At 46.6% G+C, this 16,644-nt stretch overlaps 1 protein-coding gene across 2 annotated transcripts in view; it reads right to left on the reverse strand.

Annotated features, from left to right (window-relative positions):
* GLB1L2 (galactosidase beta 1 like 2) overlaps positions 1–16,644 on the reverse strand; it is a 746,782-nt gene that overhangs the window by 287,525 nt on the left and 442,613 nt on the right. For both annotated transcript variants that reach the window (XM_069224446.1, XM_069224447.1), the window contains exon 13: positions 4,539–4,685. In XM_069224446.1, the coding sequence (XP_069080547.1) occupies positions 4,539–4,685 (147 nt within the window). The remainder of the gene's footprint in view (positions 1–4,538; positions 4,686–16,644) is intronic.

The raw sequence follows: 16,644 nt of genomic DNA on the forward strand, positions 1-16,644 counted from the left end.
TCCTCTCACAGGAAGTCGGGCTGCGTCGTTCCAGCTCGGCTATGCTTCGATCCAGTGGGCCGTGCGTCGAAGTTCCGGTCGCAATGCTGGGGCTGCGTTGATCTCCACTCAGGGAGGCAGGCTGCATTGTTCCGGTTCGGCATTGCGGTGATTTTCTCACCGCAGGACAGGCTGTGCATCAATTAGTGCCGAACAAAGAGTTATTTGCAGAGATGAAGTGTCTTTGGCCCTGAGGCTTCATGAAACAGTAGGCAAACTCAATTCAAGCCCTGAGAGAGCACTTATCAGCAGAGCCAAAGGGCAGCAGGGCAACAGGAAGGCAGCAGTCCTTTTCAGCAAAGTTGTCAGGTGAGTCCTTTGGGCAGCCAGGCAGCTTCTCGTTGCAGGTTCTGATTCAGAGTTCCTTTCCCAGTTGGTATCTTGTCAAGAAGTGTCTGCAGAAATTTCTTCAGAAGTGTCTGAAGTCTCCCCCACTTCAAAGGCACATTTCTGTATTTAAAAAGGGCCTCTGACCCTACCAACTCATAGAGTGACTTAGAAGTGCACCAGGTCACCTTTCAGTTCATCCTGTCTACCAGGGTCCCAGTAGGGGGTTTGGCAGGCCACTGTGTAAGGGCAGACCACTGTCCTTTTAAATGTAAGTGTCAGGCCCTCCACCCTCCCAGGAAGACCCATTCAGTATGCAGGTGTGACTGAGCATCCTGTGTTTGGGGGTGTCTGAGTCAAATGCACAAGCGAGGGGGGTGGGGGGGGGGTGGGGGGGTACTGTCAACTAACCTAGCCAGACGTGGATTGTAAGGCACAGAAGGATTTAAGTGTTGAGAAATGCTCACTTTCTAAAAGTTGCATTTCTAGAATAGTAATATTCAAACCAACTTCACCAATAGAAGCAGGATTTTCTATCACCATTATGGCCATACAAAATATGACCTGGTTACTCCTTTCAGATCAGAATCTACATCTCAAACAGTATAGGAAGGTAGCCCTAATGCTTATCCTATGAAAGGAGCAGGCCTCGCAGCAGTGTAAAACTAATTTAGGAGTTTTACACTACCAGGTCATATAGAACAAACATATTCATTTCCTGCCTTTTACCTATATAGCACCATGCTCTATGGGCTACCTAGGACTTACCTTAGGGGTGACTTATATGTAGAAAAAGAGTTTAAGGCTTGGCAATTACTTTTAAATGCCAAGTCGATGTTACAGTGAAACTGCGCTCACAGGCCATGCAGTGGCAGGCCTGAGACATGGTTAAGGGCTACTTATGTGGGTGGCACAACAAGTGCTGCAGGCCCACTAGTAGTATTTAATTTACAGGCCCTGGGCACATGTAGTGCACTTTGTTAGGGACTTACAAGTAAATTAAATATGCCAATTGGGTATGAGACAATGTCACCATGTTTTAGGGAGCGAGCATATGCGCTTTAGCACTGGTTAGCAGTGGTAAAGTGTGCAGAGTCCTAAAGCCAACAAAAATGAAGTCAGAAAAAGATGAGGAGGAAGGCAAAAACTTTGGGAGTAACCCTGCTGAAAGGCCATTTCCAACAGGGGTGGTGTTCCCAGTGCCATTTAAAACTTTAGGGAGGGAGACCTTTCCCCTTATTAAACACAGTGGGGCCTTTGGGATCAGGTCCCTGGGAACCCCATCCGCTGGGGCCACATTACATTTTAGTAGGGAGGAGGGGGAAGTGCAGCCCCCTCATCAGGCCATGACGAGGCTCAGAGACCCAATTCCCTTGGCTGCAAAACACATTAAAAGGAGAGAGTGCCCCCCCTCTCCCCAAGCCATTAACAGGCCCTGTGGCATTGCCTGAGGCCACAACACATTTCAAAAGGGGAAGGGACATGCAGCCAGCCTCCCTAACCCATTAACAGTCCCTGGGGCCCCATATCCCAGGACTGCATCATATCTGAAAATGCCACAGGTGCCCCCTGCCACCTGGGACATCCTCAGCAGTAGGAGCTTCTGAGGCTGCAGGGGGACCCCCATGAATCCTGCTGTCCTTGTCGGCTCCCCTGCCTACATGCATCCCAGTGCAGCCAGAACCAGCTCTAGTAGTTTTGCTACCGCCTTGTGGAAGCAGCTTTTCACTGCTCTCACTGTCGAGAACAAAACTGTGTTCCCTCCCCGCAATGCCCATCTGGTGCAACCACAGCAATAGTAGCAAATGGAGCCTCGGGGGTCCCCCCAGGGCACCCGCTGTCCCTGTCGTCTCCCCTGCCTCCACCCATCGGAGTGAAGCAGGAGCCAGCTTTAGTGGTTTTCTCCCACCTGACATGAGCTGCTTTTCTCAGCTGCTGCCGGGAGAGAACAAACCTGTGTTCCCTCCCCGCATGAGCACAGACAGGGAGTTGAAGCTCTCTACCTGCGCTCTTGAGGGCAGGGACCTGCAGTATCCCGTGACCTATTATTACAAAATACCAACCACTTGGTGGAAGTTTGGTGTACAAATTGCAACCATTTGCACCAAATCCATTGTAACACATTCCAAATAAGAAATTGCAAATTGCAAATCATTATTGGTCACAATTTATGATTTCGTATTGCATGAGGCCCTTAGCCATCAAGAGTTTGATCATATACTATTTTAAAATTCCGTACAACTCAGAATTTTGTTTGGAATAAGGAGCACATTTTCCAAAATGTATTTTTTCATTAAGTGGGAGAAAAATAGTCTGGACATTTGTCAGCAACCCGGAGGTTTTCGGAACACTTCTTAGGTTAGCAACAACCTATCTGCCATCTTTGTCACAGTCTGGGATAATAATTTTTAGGTTTGCCTTTTTTGGTGTTAGAACTATCACACCATTTTGAAAAGGAGATGTCATCTATTCACACAGAATTCTTAACAGAGCCCTGATTTTTCAACTATACTTTTAATTATACTATAAAAGTTGCCCTTCTCTTTTTATAAATATATGAACTATTTTTTAAGTAACCCTTAAAATCTTGGGGAGGAAATCCCTCATATCTCCTTTTTTTTAACAAATTCTAATGTGCTTAACTGTGCAACCTTTAGTTATTTTCCATGTATTTAATTATGCAATAATTTATACTTTACGTAGTTTAATATTCTCCTTTGTTGTTGTAGTGTCCCACACTGCAGTTGGCACCTTCATGTAGTGTCTCACAATGCAGAAATCTTGATGTAATGGCAAGACCATGTTGTGCCCTTGATGTTGTTGTGTTGTACCCTCGATGTTGTCATGCTGTACCTTTGCAAGGTGATTAAGTGGCGATGGGTCTGGACAATTGGTTGATACGAAAAATATATAGTAGGCTTTTTTTGCACTTTGAGGAGTTCTGCCTATCAACCGCAAGACTCACCCCCTAAGGGCCAGATGTACCAATATTCCGAATTGCGACCCGCAAATTGTGAGTCGGAGCGACGCGCAATTTGCGACTCACAATTTGGAATGTTGGATGGTACCCTGACACCATCTGCGACTCGCAAGGGGGTCGCAAAGGCCCACCTCATGAATATTCATCCCTGTGAGGGTCGCCATTCACCAGGGGGTCGCAAACTGTGACCCACCTCATGACTACTCATGAGGTGGGCATTGGCGACCCCCTTGCGAATCGCAGATGGTGTCAGGGACACCATCCAACATTCAGAATTGCGACTCGCAAATTGCGAGTCGCTCTGACTCGCAATTTGTGGGTCGCAATTCTGAATGTTGCTACATCTGGCCCTAAATGTACTTTCTCGAGGAGTAAAAAAAGTATAATTTGATGATTTCCAAACGGGAGGAAGAAGTGGATAGAGTTATCAGATAAGGTCAAGTCCCAAAACAATTTTTGCAGTCCTGTGCTTTACTTTCACAAATCACCATTTTCAGTGGTGACAGCGCAATGTGTTCAATTTATTTGAGTCAGGGCTACACCGCCAAAATCCCAAAAATACGACGTTTTGGTTAAAAAAATCACAGGATGGGAAACAAGGTGTCCGGGTGAGTTGGAGACCGAAAGTAACCCTCGAATGAGTGGACGTTCAGAGAAAGGCAGTAGAGTAAACAGGACTTGTAGGTGCTGCATGCAGTCTACTTTTCCCTTTCTTTGACACTGCTTCTAATTACATTATTATACAAATCAGTAAAGTATTCTGCAATGTAGAGAGTTAATTTGCAATCCAGTCATTGCAAATTACCCATACAACAAGAGGTGCTGATCCCACGCAGCTACCAGAATAACTAACACAATACAACTTTAGAATAAAGTATCCTACTGTCAATAGAATATTTGTCCTAGCTAATTAACAAAACACCTAGCTAGCCAACAAAATACCAGGCTGGCTATAAAAGCAACACAAAATCTACTTAACTGTACCCCTAACCTACTACAATTTTCTCGATGTAAACAATGGACATCTGGCTGATTTTGTCCAAAACAACATGAACATAAAGAGCACACACTCCCAAACCTAACCAGATTTGGGGATTAAGTATAAAAACCTAACTCATTATCATCCAACAAGATAACAAGAGTATCATACCACAGAAGTATTTCAGTGCTTCTCTTTATAATTAGCATTTACCCGTGCTCTGTCTCTGACATTGCCCTCAGAGCTGAATCGTCCTCCTCCGTAGATCACAGTTTCATACAGGGTGTAGCCATAGGACTGCCCATTGTCATTATTCACTGGTAGGTTCTCCATGTTAATTGGTTCTTCAGATGTATATGGCTGTAAGAGAAGCAAGCGAACACACTTAGAGACCTATTCTGTCTAGGCAGTGAATGAGTAATCACTGACCAGGAAAGCCAATAAGAAAATAAGGCTGCAGTCTGTTTTTAAGTCTCAAATATTTGGACAGAGTATAACAAAGAAAGAAAATCAAACATCAATGGACAGTTAAAGGGGTGGGAAAACACTGCCAGGATGTCAGCATCAGTTCTTGCATAGTATTCTGGTAGATGCAATTCATAGTATTTTCAAATTACCCACAAGTAGAAAAGTGTGTGCCTTCAGTGTTGGCACAGCCAGTGCTTGTATTACTGGACATATGTTTCTGGGCAGATCCCCACAACGCCAAATCGTACGTTATCGCCTGAAGGTGTTTAATAAAAGCACAAAAAAGACGAGAAACGGGAAGACTATTGCTCCACCTGGTATGTACAGTGGTGGGTGCATGTTTTGAAAATGATCTGACCAAATTTCAATAAGGCAAATTCAATATTCTTCAAAGGGTGAAAACCCTTTAAGGATGGATTCTGTGCATTTATGGCAGCCTTACATATATGACTAGCAAATAACAGTAGATGCACACGAAGAGTCAGCAATAACTTGCTTCATCACCTGATGCAGAAGGTATGTCGACCACAAGTAATACGTTTCCAGAGGCATATGATTTCTTTGGAGTATATTGCTAAATTAATAACAGCAATAACCTGTCAAGTTACCTGCTGGAGCAGAAGGACAGCCAGCACAACTAATGATTGTGTTTCGGTCTGACTTGATACTGTGGCTGTCACCAGATCTTATGTGATCAACTGGAACAGAGTTTCAGAAGTACCAATGAGAGGTGGGTATAGGCTCTGCTCACATACTGGTTCCCTATTTATTAGATTTTTGCAGTTTAAAGTAACAAAACAAAAAGGGAAGTGGGAACAAGCTTACACAGTCTGCCCACAGGAAGCCAATTACAACCTGACAGGTCAAATAACAATTAAAATGACAGCATTTTGAACAGAACAGCTGACGTTTAAGCACCAGCGTCTGAGCACGAGTGTCAACAGGCAGAGGAAAGCAGGGGGCGAATGTCCAATATGTAATGAATACAACTCCTGCTCAGATGGATTTATCCGGGGTATGAGGTGTCTGAGCTGATTCGAATTGTCCAAAAGACTGGAGGGTTCTAATGTAGGAGGTTGGCTCAGTATATGGTGTACACCTATGGGTGACGCACCCTGCACTGAGTCCAGGCAACCTTCAGTGATAGCGTTAGAGGCCTTCCAATAACCAAAGCGCTCTAAAGGGGTAGCTGTGGAGAGCAGCTAAGGCTTATCATAGAGGGTGTAAAGCAATTGCAATAACCACACAGTCACTCAATGATTTACACACAAGAAAGAACCACACCAAGTGTTTGGAAAAATAAAGTGTTATTAATTCACACACCGGCACTAAGCTAACTCTTCCTAACTGGAAATATAAACACACAAAAATATACTTCTGAACCGGTAGGTACAAGCATATAATAACATGGGCCCCTATTGGGGAGAGGGGAGATGTTCGGGGGGGAGGGGGTTGGGGGGGTAAGTAAATGCACAGCTAACACATAACTATCACAAGGACTGGGGAAGTACTAAAACCGTAGAGGTAAGTTGCAGGTTGTAAGGAAATGCTTCCTTGGCATGGTTATCCCCTGACTTTTTGCCTTTGCTGATGCCAAGTTATGAATGATTTGAAAGTGTGCTGAGGCCTGCTAACCAGGCCCCAGCACCAGTGTTCTTTCCCTAACCTGTACCTTTGTTTCCACAATTGGCACACCCTGGCATCCAGGTAAGTCCCTTGTAACTGGTACCCCTGGTACCAAGGGCCCTGATGCCAGGGAAGGTCTCTAAGGGCTGCAGCATGTCTTATGCCACCCTGGAGACCCCTCACTCAGCACAGACACACTGCTTGCCAGCTTGTGTGTGCTGGTGGGGAGAAAACGACTACGTCGACATGGCACTCCCCTCAGGGTGCCATGCCAACCTCACACTGCCTGTGGCATAGATAAGTCAACCCTCTAGCAGGCCTTACGGCCCTAAGGCAGGGTGCACTATACCATAGGTGAGGGCATAAGTGCATGAGCACTATACCCCTACAGTGCCTAAGCAAAACCTTAGACATTGTAAGTGCAGGGTAGCCATAAGAGTGTATGGTCTGGGAGTCTGTCATACACGAACTCCACAGCACCATAATGGCTACACTGAAAACTGGGAAGTTTGGTATCAAACTTCTCAGCACAATAAATGCACACTGATGCCAGTGTACATTTTATTGTAAAATACACCTCAGAGGGCATCTTAGAGATGCCCCCTGAAACCATACCCGACTACCAGTGTGGGCTGACTAGTTTTAGCAGCCTGCCACACACCAGACATGTTGCTGGCCACATGGGGACTGTGCCTTTGTCACTCTGTGGCTAGTAACAAAGCCTGTACTGGGTGGAGGTGCTTCTCACCTCCACCTGCAGGAACTGTAACACCTGGCGGTGAGCCTCAAAGGCTCACCCCCTTTGTTACAGCACCCCAGGGCACTCCAGCTAGTGGAGTTGCCCGCCCCCTCCGGCCATGGCCCCACTTTTGGCGGCAAGGCCGGAGGAGATAATGAGAAAAACAAGGAGGAGTCACTGGCCAGTCAGGACAGCCCCTAAGGTGTCCTGAGCTGAGGTGACTGTGACTTTTAGAAATCCTCCATCTTGCAGATGGAGGATTCCCCCAATAGGATTAGGGATGTGCCCCCCTCCCCTCAGGGAGGAGGCACAAAGAGGGTGTAGCCACCCTCAGGGCTAGTAGCCATTGGCTACTAACCCCCCCGACCTAAACACACCCCTAAATCGAGTATTTAGGGGCTCCCAGAACCTAGCAAGATAGATTCCTGCAACCTAAGATGAAGAAGGACTGCTGACCTGAAAGCCCTGCAGAGAAGACGGAGACACCAACTGCTTTGGCCCCAGCTCTACCGGCCTGTCTTCCCACTTCGAGAAATACTGCAACAGCGACGCTTTCCCCAGGGTCCAGCAACTTCTGAAGCCTCAGAGGACTACCCTGCATCTAAAAGGACCAAGAACTCCCGAGGACAGCGGCCCTGTTCCACAAAGACTGCAACTTTGCAACAAAGAAGCAACTTTTAAAGACAACACGTTTCCCGCCGGAAGCGTGAGACTTTGCACTCTGCACCCGACGCCCCCAGCTCGACCTGCGGAGAAACAACACTACAGGGAGGACTCCCCGGCGACTGCGACCCTGTGAGTAGCCAGAGTTGACCCCCCTGAGCCTGCAGAGGGAATCCAGAGGCTCCCCCTGACCGCGACTGCCTGCTTCAAAGAACCGACGCCTGATAAAGACACTGCACCCGCAGCCCCCAGGACCTGAAGGATCCGACCTCCAGTGCAGAAGCGACCCTCAGGTGGCCCTCTCCCTTGCCCAGGTGGTGGCTTCCCCGAGGAGCCCCCCCCCTTGCCTGCCTGCTTCGCTGAAGAGACCCCTGGGTCTCCCATTGAATCCTATTGCAAACCCGACGCCTGTTTGCACTCTGCACCCGGCCGCCCCCGTGCCGCTGAGGGTGTACTTTTTGTGCTGACTTGTGTCCCCCCCGGTGCCCTACAAACCCCCCCCTGGTCTGCCCTCCGAAGACGCGGTTACTTACCTGCTGGCAGACTGGAACCGGGGCACCCCCTTCTCCATTGAAGCCTATGCGTTTTGGGCACCACTTTGACCTCTGCACCTGAACGGCCCTGAGCTGCTGGTGTGGTAACTTTGGGGTTGCTCTGAACCCCCAACGGTGGGCTACCTTGGACCCAACTTTGAACCCTGTAGGTGGTTTACTTACCTGCAAAACTAACAAACACTTACCTCCCCCAGGAACTGTTGAAAATTGCATTGTGTCTAGTTTTGAAATAGCTTATTGCCATTTGTGTGAAAACTGTATATGCTATTTTGCTAATTCAAAGTTCCTAAAGTTCCTAAGTAAAATACCTTTCATTTAAAGTATTGTTTGTAAATCTTGAACCTGTGGTTCTCAAAATAAACTAAGAAAAGATATTTTTCTATATAAAAACCTATTGGCCTGGGATTGTCTTTGAGTGTGTGTTCCCCATTTATTGCCTGTGTGTGTACAACAAATGCTTAACACTACCCTCTGATAAGCCTACTGCTCGACCACACTACCACAATATAGAGCATTAGAATTATCTCTTTTTGCCACTATCTTACCTCTAAGGGGAACCCTTGGACTCTGTGCATGCTATTTCTTACTTTGAAATAGTACATACAGAGCCAACTTCCTACACAGGTATTCCCCAGGAGCCAGTGCGCAGTTACCTAGTGTTGGGAGTCCCGTAGGATAACATTGGGTAAGTCGTAGTTAGGAAAAGGTTGTAAACTGACCCTTCCCAGAGGAAAACCTGTTGGAACAAGGAAGGCTCAAGAGTGTCCCCACCCATGGATACCCAGAAAAGTGGAGTACCTATCCCAAGGAGCCCAGGTGCACAGAGGTGAAGGCGTGTCAGACTCTCCCATTGAAGTCAATGGGAACCTTGGCTGTCTAGCTGCTACAGTGACCCGTGGACCAGGTGGGTGGAACCCGGGCGTGGATTCTGGACAAGGAGCACCTGTGGAAAGAGGGGACAGTCAAGGACACCCAGAGACGCCCAAGGGGTGTAGGAGGGCAATGCCCACTCTTCTTGTGGATGCTACCTCTGTGACAGTTGTTGTGAAGATGCAGCTGCAGCATCCAGGTGTTGCAGAAAGATCCCAGAGCCGTCCCGAGCTGTCCCACGCCAGTTGTCAAATGCAGAGTGGTCAGTGGTCAGCAGGACCACCAACAAGGCTTGGCAAATGCATGAGGAGTGTTGCAAAAAGAGTTGCAGTAATGGGGACCAGCAAGGTCCAAGGGACTCAACCTTTGCAGGTAAGTCAGGATCAGTCCTCAGCAGTGAGGAGAGCCAGCAAGAATCAAAGGACACCCCAGAAGGACACTGGCAGCAGTCACAGGGAGTCGCAAGGAAGCCTCAGCAGTAGAAACAAGATGGATGCCCATGTTGCAGGGGTTAAAGAGACGACGTCGGCTTTGGAGCTTTTGCTTGAGGCTGGCCTTTTTGGAGATAGGAGGTCTTCGAGCTGAAGAGCCAACAAGCCATGGTGAGGACAACAGATGCGGTGCACAGAGGTTCCATCCAGTAGGCTCTGAGGGACCACAGTCTTCCCAGTTGCAAAGAAGACAGGTCAAACCTCTGGAGAACCACAGAACCCTTCCTATGTTGTAGAGCCTTGAGGAGTCCATGGGACAGCAGGATCCACAAACCAGTCGTAGATGTCAAGGTGCCAGCGGTTGCAGGGGAGTGACTCCTTCACTCCAAAAGAGATTCCTTATGGATGTCTTTAGTGCAGGCAGAGTCCTTGTGACTCTGGGGGATGCACAGCCACAAAAGTTGCAGAGTCTTTGCAATGCTCGGAGACAAAGTTGCAGTAGGAGCCCTCCTAAAAGCTGCAGCCTCAGGGGAGCCCTTAAATAACCCAGGTAGGGGGTTGGACAACTACTGTGGTGACCCACCTATCGGGGTGGGGGGGGTCAAGGATGTTACTCAGCTGGACTGACCAGTCAACCGCTCCCAGGGGTCTCTGCCCATCCTGTTTCCAAGATGGCAGAATCACGTGGCTACCTGGCAGAGCTCTGGGCACCTCCCTAGGGGAGGAGCTGGACAGGGTGCTGGTCACTCCCCTGTACTTTGTGTGTTTCGCACCAGAGTGGGAGCCTGGGGCTCTTGCACTTTAAAAAACTGGTTTTGAGAAAAGGGCACGAAACTGCCCTTCAAAGAAGTCTGGTGGGACTCGGGAGCACCCCTGCCCTAGCCCAGAGACACCTATTTCTAAAGGAGAGGGGAGGGTTAACACATCTCCTCTAAAGGAAATCCTTTGTTCTGCCTTCCCCTGCCAGAGTTAAGTTCAGCAGCAGGAGGGCAGAACAGTGTCTGGGGTCAATCGCAGCACTGGCTTCCACGCAGACCCTGCAAGGCTGAACATGCAGACCTGGGGGATCCTCTAAGGAACCCCCAAAGTACATGGTATCATGCATGTAGTGCTGGAACTGTTGTAGTTGCATGATTCGAACATGTTTGATATGAAGCATGCCGAGGTTCACAAAAATCATTGTAGTTGGACATCTCGCAAGGACCAGTGACCACTACACTATGGCCCTCATTACGACTCTGGCGGGCGGCGGAGGCCGCCCGCCAGAATTCCGCCCTCCGTAATACCGCTCCGCGGTCAGAAGACCGCGGAGGGTATTATGAGTTTTTCCCTGGGCTGGCGGGCGGTCTCCAAAAGACCGCCCGCCAGCCCAGGGAAAAACTCCCTTCCCACGAGGATGCCGGCTCGTAATAGAGCCGGCGGAGTGGGAAGGTGCGACGGGTGCATTTGCACCCGTCGCGTATTTCACTGTCTGCCAAGCAGACAGTGAAATACTTGTAGGGGCCCCCAGGGGCCCCGCGACTCCCCCTCCCGCCATCCGGTTCCCGGCGGAAGAACCGCCAGGAACTGGATGGCGGGAGGGGGAGTCGGAATCCCCAAGCCGGCGCAGCAAGCTGCGCCGGCTTGGAGGATTCCTGGGGGCAGCGGGAAACCGGCGGGAGACCGCCGGTTTCCCTTTACTGACCGCGGCTAAGCCGCCGCGGTCAGAATGCCCCGCGGGGCACCGCCGGCCTGTCGGCGGTGCTCCCGCATGCCGCGGCCCTGGCGGTTCTATACCGCCAGGGTCGTAATGAGGGCCTATATATCTTAGAATGGTTTCCCTGCACTTACAAAGCCCCAGAAATGGAGCTTGGGTTTGTAGGGGTGCTTCTGCTCATGCAGGGGCATCCTCACACTTAAAACTGAGCACCCTGCCCTTGGGCTGAAGGGCCTACCTTAGGGGTGACTTATAAGATCAAAGTGTAGTGACCGCAACATAAGGTAAACCTTATATCTGGGGTGAAATGTGTATGCACCATTTCCCACAGGTTGCAATTTCAGGCCTGTAGACATAGTTTACATGGGCCCCCATAGGTGGCATAATACATGCTGCAGCCCATGGGGATCCCTGGTATACCATTGTCCTGGGTATCTAAGTACCATATGCTAGGGCCTTACAGGGGGACACCAGCTTGCCAATTGTGGGGTGTAAGAAGTACTTACCAACAACATTTTGGAGAGAGGAGACGGACACTGGGTGATGACTAGCAGGATGCCAGTGTACTACAGTCACAACACACTGGCACCAGGCAAAAAGTGGGGGCAGCCATGTCAGAAAGATCCTACTTTCTTGCACTGTTTATTACATTTCTGCTGTTTAAAGTAACAAAACAAAAAGGGAAGGGGAACAAGCTACACAGGGTGCACATAGCAAGCCAATTACAATCGGACAGGTTAAATGATAGTCAGTCATCTAGTCTCAGGTGTAACATATTTCACATATCCCAGCAGTGCTACTGAGGGGGGATCGCTGAGGGCAGTGACCTGTGATCAATACAATAGCATCATAAATGCCAGTCTAAATATTGCTTTCCTTGAGTACAGCAGTAGATGTGTGCTTCGACTTCACTTGTATTGCACTTTTCGCCTTGTGAGAAACCCTATACTCAATACAGAAAGTTGGTAATGGTGGAAAGTCAATGATAACCTGATCTGCTTACTATAAAAAGATTGTTACAGACATAGTCTCGCATATTTATTATGAAAACATGTTAAATCAATATGCTGGATTGTTATTACTTTGTATTAAAACCTTCCGAAAGGTATTTTGTGATAGTATGTTACAGATTACCACAGTAGGTACGGGTTTTTGGTGCAGGTTACCCCCCTCAGAACACAGCAATATTTACACTGTGGTAATTCTATTAAAGCAAATTACTCTCTCTCATAACAAGTTTAACCAACCATAATTTTATGACTGTATGCATGATGGTTGCCTTTGGTAAGTTTAAGCTCAATACAGCAGGCCGCTTGGATTGGTTATGGTGACAAGCCAGTGTTTAATGATACAGGAATGACTGATTCACTGAGAAAAAATTATGTCTGATGCAATAGGTCTGTTCTCTTTATTATGAAAAGTTCTAACAAAACCATAGGCAGGTAGCCTGCTTTATTAATTGTGAAACACATTTATTAATGCCTGTCGATCTTTAATGATGGATTGTTATCACACTGTGGCTGCAGACAGGTATTTTATTACAAGAAATCTCATTGATTGGCCTAATAGGCAAGGGTTTTGGTAGGTTGTGACCCCTCTGACTAACTCTTGGGGCAGGAGACTTTTACTCTGATAATCTTTTTAGGGACTTTTTGGAGTGTTGTGTAATTTTACAAGGGTGTATGATGGTTCACAGCTTATGAGCACTTAGGTAGACCTTTGGTGGTTATGGGGTCAAGTCAATGGTAAAGGCTGCAGGATTTATTGGTTTACGGGGAACACTATGCCAGATTCTTTTTGATCTATTTACTATCAAACGTTATGACAAAGCAAGTAGGCCTCACTTACATATTGTTCAAAGCATGTGTTAAAGGCAGTAGGCTAATATGGGTGGATTGTATTAACACTGGAAAAGCCAGTAGGAAAATAATTTATAACCTGGAATTTCACAGATTACAGTAGTAGACACGGGTTTTGTTGTTGGTGACCCGTTCAAACAAATTCTGGATATTGAAGATTTGCATTATGATCATCCATTATTAGACAAGGAGGGGACAATTGCAGGACCAGAACCATTTTGGCTGCTTCCTTTCCTCCTGTGGAGCGGACAAGTTGTGGATCCAGGTGCTACTTCAGAGAGATTTTTAACACCGCAAGTGAATATTTTGGTAAGTCTGATCCTTTTTTACCAATCAGAGTTAAGGGGAAGAGTGGCCTGTTTTTCCATCCATGATAGGAAATGAGCAACAATGCTTCGATTCTTCAAAGGGTCAGGGGATTCTAGATATATGGTCATGGATTGCCAAGGCAAATGCAGAGGCCAAGGCCAGTTACCTTCTCAGTTAAGGATTCCAAGCTAATAGATCGGGCGGTGATGGCTTTTATGTTGAAAAGGATAATAGTTCACTCACTAGCTTATCCATAGGGTTTCATGAGCAACATATTCCCGATGGAGACGAAAGACAAGGGGCATTGGCCTTTTATTGTATTGTATTGTAATCGAATTTATGTAGTGCTTACTACCCCTGACGAAGTGTTGAAGCGCTTTTCGGTGAGTAGCACGCTACTCTGGAACCCAACAAGAATTAGTGATGGATTAGTATCGGGGATTCCAAGCTAATAGATCAGGCGGTGATGGCTTTTATGTTGAAAAGGATAATAGTTCACTCACTAGCTTATCCATAGGGTTTCATGAGCAACATATTCCCGATGGAGACGAAAGACAAGGGGCATTGGCCTTTTATTGTATTGTATTGTAATCGAATTTATGTAGTGCTTACTACCCCTGACGAAGTGTTGAAGCGCTTTTCGGTGAGTAGCACGCTACTCTGGAACCCAACAAGAATTAGTGATGGATTAGTATCGGGAAATAATGAGTACAGTTTTAGTATTATTATGAGTTAATTCGAGCCGCGGATATGAGAGTTTGTTAGTTAGATTGACTGGAGTAATGGAGGGGTGGAGGAGGAAAGAAATCCAGAAGTGTTAATTGGGAGTATATCCTTCATTTACTCAACCCAAATGCTTGGGATGAGTAAAGGGTGATGGAGGAGGGAAGAGTCTGTGGAAGGGTTAGGGAGAGCATAGTAGCAGGGTGAGATAAATGCAGGAGAATTTAGTAGGGTTGTGTTGGAGGTCACGGTGGTAGAGTGAGGTTTGGTGAGTTAGATGTGGAAGCGGAGGGAAGAGCTTAGGCAGAGTTATTTAGGAGATAAAAGTAGTAGAAAGGATTTGGGATGAGTCAGAGTGAGAATGGAGGATAGTTTGATAGAGACATGACATATGATGATGGGTAGATAAGTGTGATAAGACGAGAGCAGGAATTCATAGATATGTAGTATAACAACCCACCCAGGAGCCATGCAATGACCCACGAACATGCCAAGCACAGAAACCACATATACACATACATACATACATATATATATACATACACACACACATACAAGCACACATGAATACACACACATATGCACATACAATACATAATTAGAACCATGGGTAAAATATACTTAGTCAAACAGGTTTAAAGAGTGTGTGTATTTTATTGGTATGACATAGTAGCGATACATATTTTCTAAAGAACTATACATAACTAAAAATATACACATAACCAGAAAAAAATATTTATCAATTTATCAACATAGGCATATGCAGTCGATAGTTGTTTGAATATAGTGGTTATGAAGGAAAGAGACAAATCTTGAGTAGACAAGAAAGTTATTTGTGGCTCTTATAGTTGGGGGTAATGAATTCCATAGTTTGGCTGCTTGAACGGAGAAGGATGTACCACCTATAGTCTTTTTCTTGTATGGTGGTGTTCTAAGGCGGAGTGCCAATCTTGAGCGGAGGTTTCTTTGTTGGATGTATTTGGTTATTTTGTTTCTGATAAAAAGCGGTCCTGTTCCATGTATAGCTTTGTGGGTGATGCAAAGCAGCTTGAAAGTGCATCTTCTGGCAACGGCTAACCAGTGTAGTGCTCTCAAGACAGGGGAGATGTGGGTTTGCGGCTTTACATGTAATAGTAGCCTGGCTGCGGAATTCTGGATACGTTGTAGTTTTTTCATAATAGATAGAGATGATCCATGGTAGAGGCCATTGGCATTATCCAGTTTGGATAGTACAACCGAGATAGTAGCTTGCACTTTGTGTGGAAATCCGAGGTGGGGGAGGATGCGTCGTAAAGTCTTCAAGGTGATGAAGCTTGTTCGTGCTAATTTGTCCACTTGGGCATTCATAGTTAACTTGGAATCCATGGTGATGCCTAGGTTTTTTACTTTCTTGGATAATTGAGGAGGTGGTCCGAGATCGTCAGGCCAGACGCACAGAGGGTCATAATTTTTCCAGTCACCACATATGAGTATTTCTGTTTTGGAGGTATTTAGTTTGAGATGGCTCCAGGTCATCCACTAATCAACGGCTCTGAGGCAACTGAAGATTTGTGAGTTTTCAATGTTTTTGGGGCATTCTAATTTAAGTAGTATTTGTGTGTCATCTGCATAGTTGTAGCATGTGAGATGGAAATCATTGATCAGTTCTGGTAAAGATATCATGTAGATGTTGAAAAGCAAAGGTGAGATGATTGATCCTTGGGGGACCCCTGCTTTTGTGAGGTAGGGTTCGGACGAGAAGGGGGCGACTGGATGATATTAGATCTTTTTTGAAGATAGGAAGTAATCCAGTCGAGAGCAATCCCTTGTATGCCGGCTTCGTGGAGTCTTTGAATTAGGGTGTCACGGTCAACCGTATCAAAGGCAGCTGAGAGGTCCAAGAGAAGTAGTGCAGCAACTCCATTGCGGTCGACTGTGTTTTTAAGATCATCCCAGATTGCTATGATTGCCGATTCAGTGCTTCTTCCTGGGCGGAATCCAGTTTGGAAGTCTGAAAGTATAGAATTGTCTTCAATTAATTGTGACATCTGGGTGAATGCTGCTCCTTCTATCAATTTGCCCAGGAAAGGTCCATTTGTGATTGGTCTGTAGTTGTTGGGGTCTTGCGGGTCTAGGTTTGTTTTCTTTAATAATGGTCGTATGTATGCCTTTTTCAGGTCTACAGGAAAAGTTCCTGAAGCTAAAGAGTTGTTGATGATTCTTCTTACAGGTGTGGCAGCAGAAGTAGATAGAAGAATGTTCTTGAAGATTTGTGGTGGGCAAGGGTCATGAGCAAATTCAACGAGTGTTTGGCTTTGGTTATCTTGAGATGGAAAGGATTTACCTGTTCAGAGATGTCTTCCAGGAAGAGGACTGAATGGTGCAGTTTGGATTTGAAGAAC

This window comes from Pleurodeles waltl, chromosome 3_1, assembly GCF_031143425.1.
Source record: "Pleurodeles waltl isolate 20211129_DDA chromosome 3_1, aPleWal1.hap1.20221129, whole genome shotgun sequence".
NCBI lineage: Eukaryota > Metazoa > Chordata > Amphibia > Caudata > Salamandridae > Pleurodeles > Pleurodeles waltl.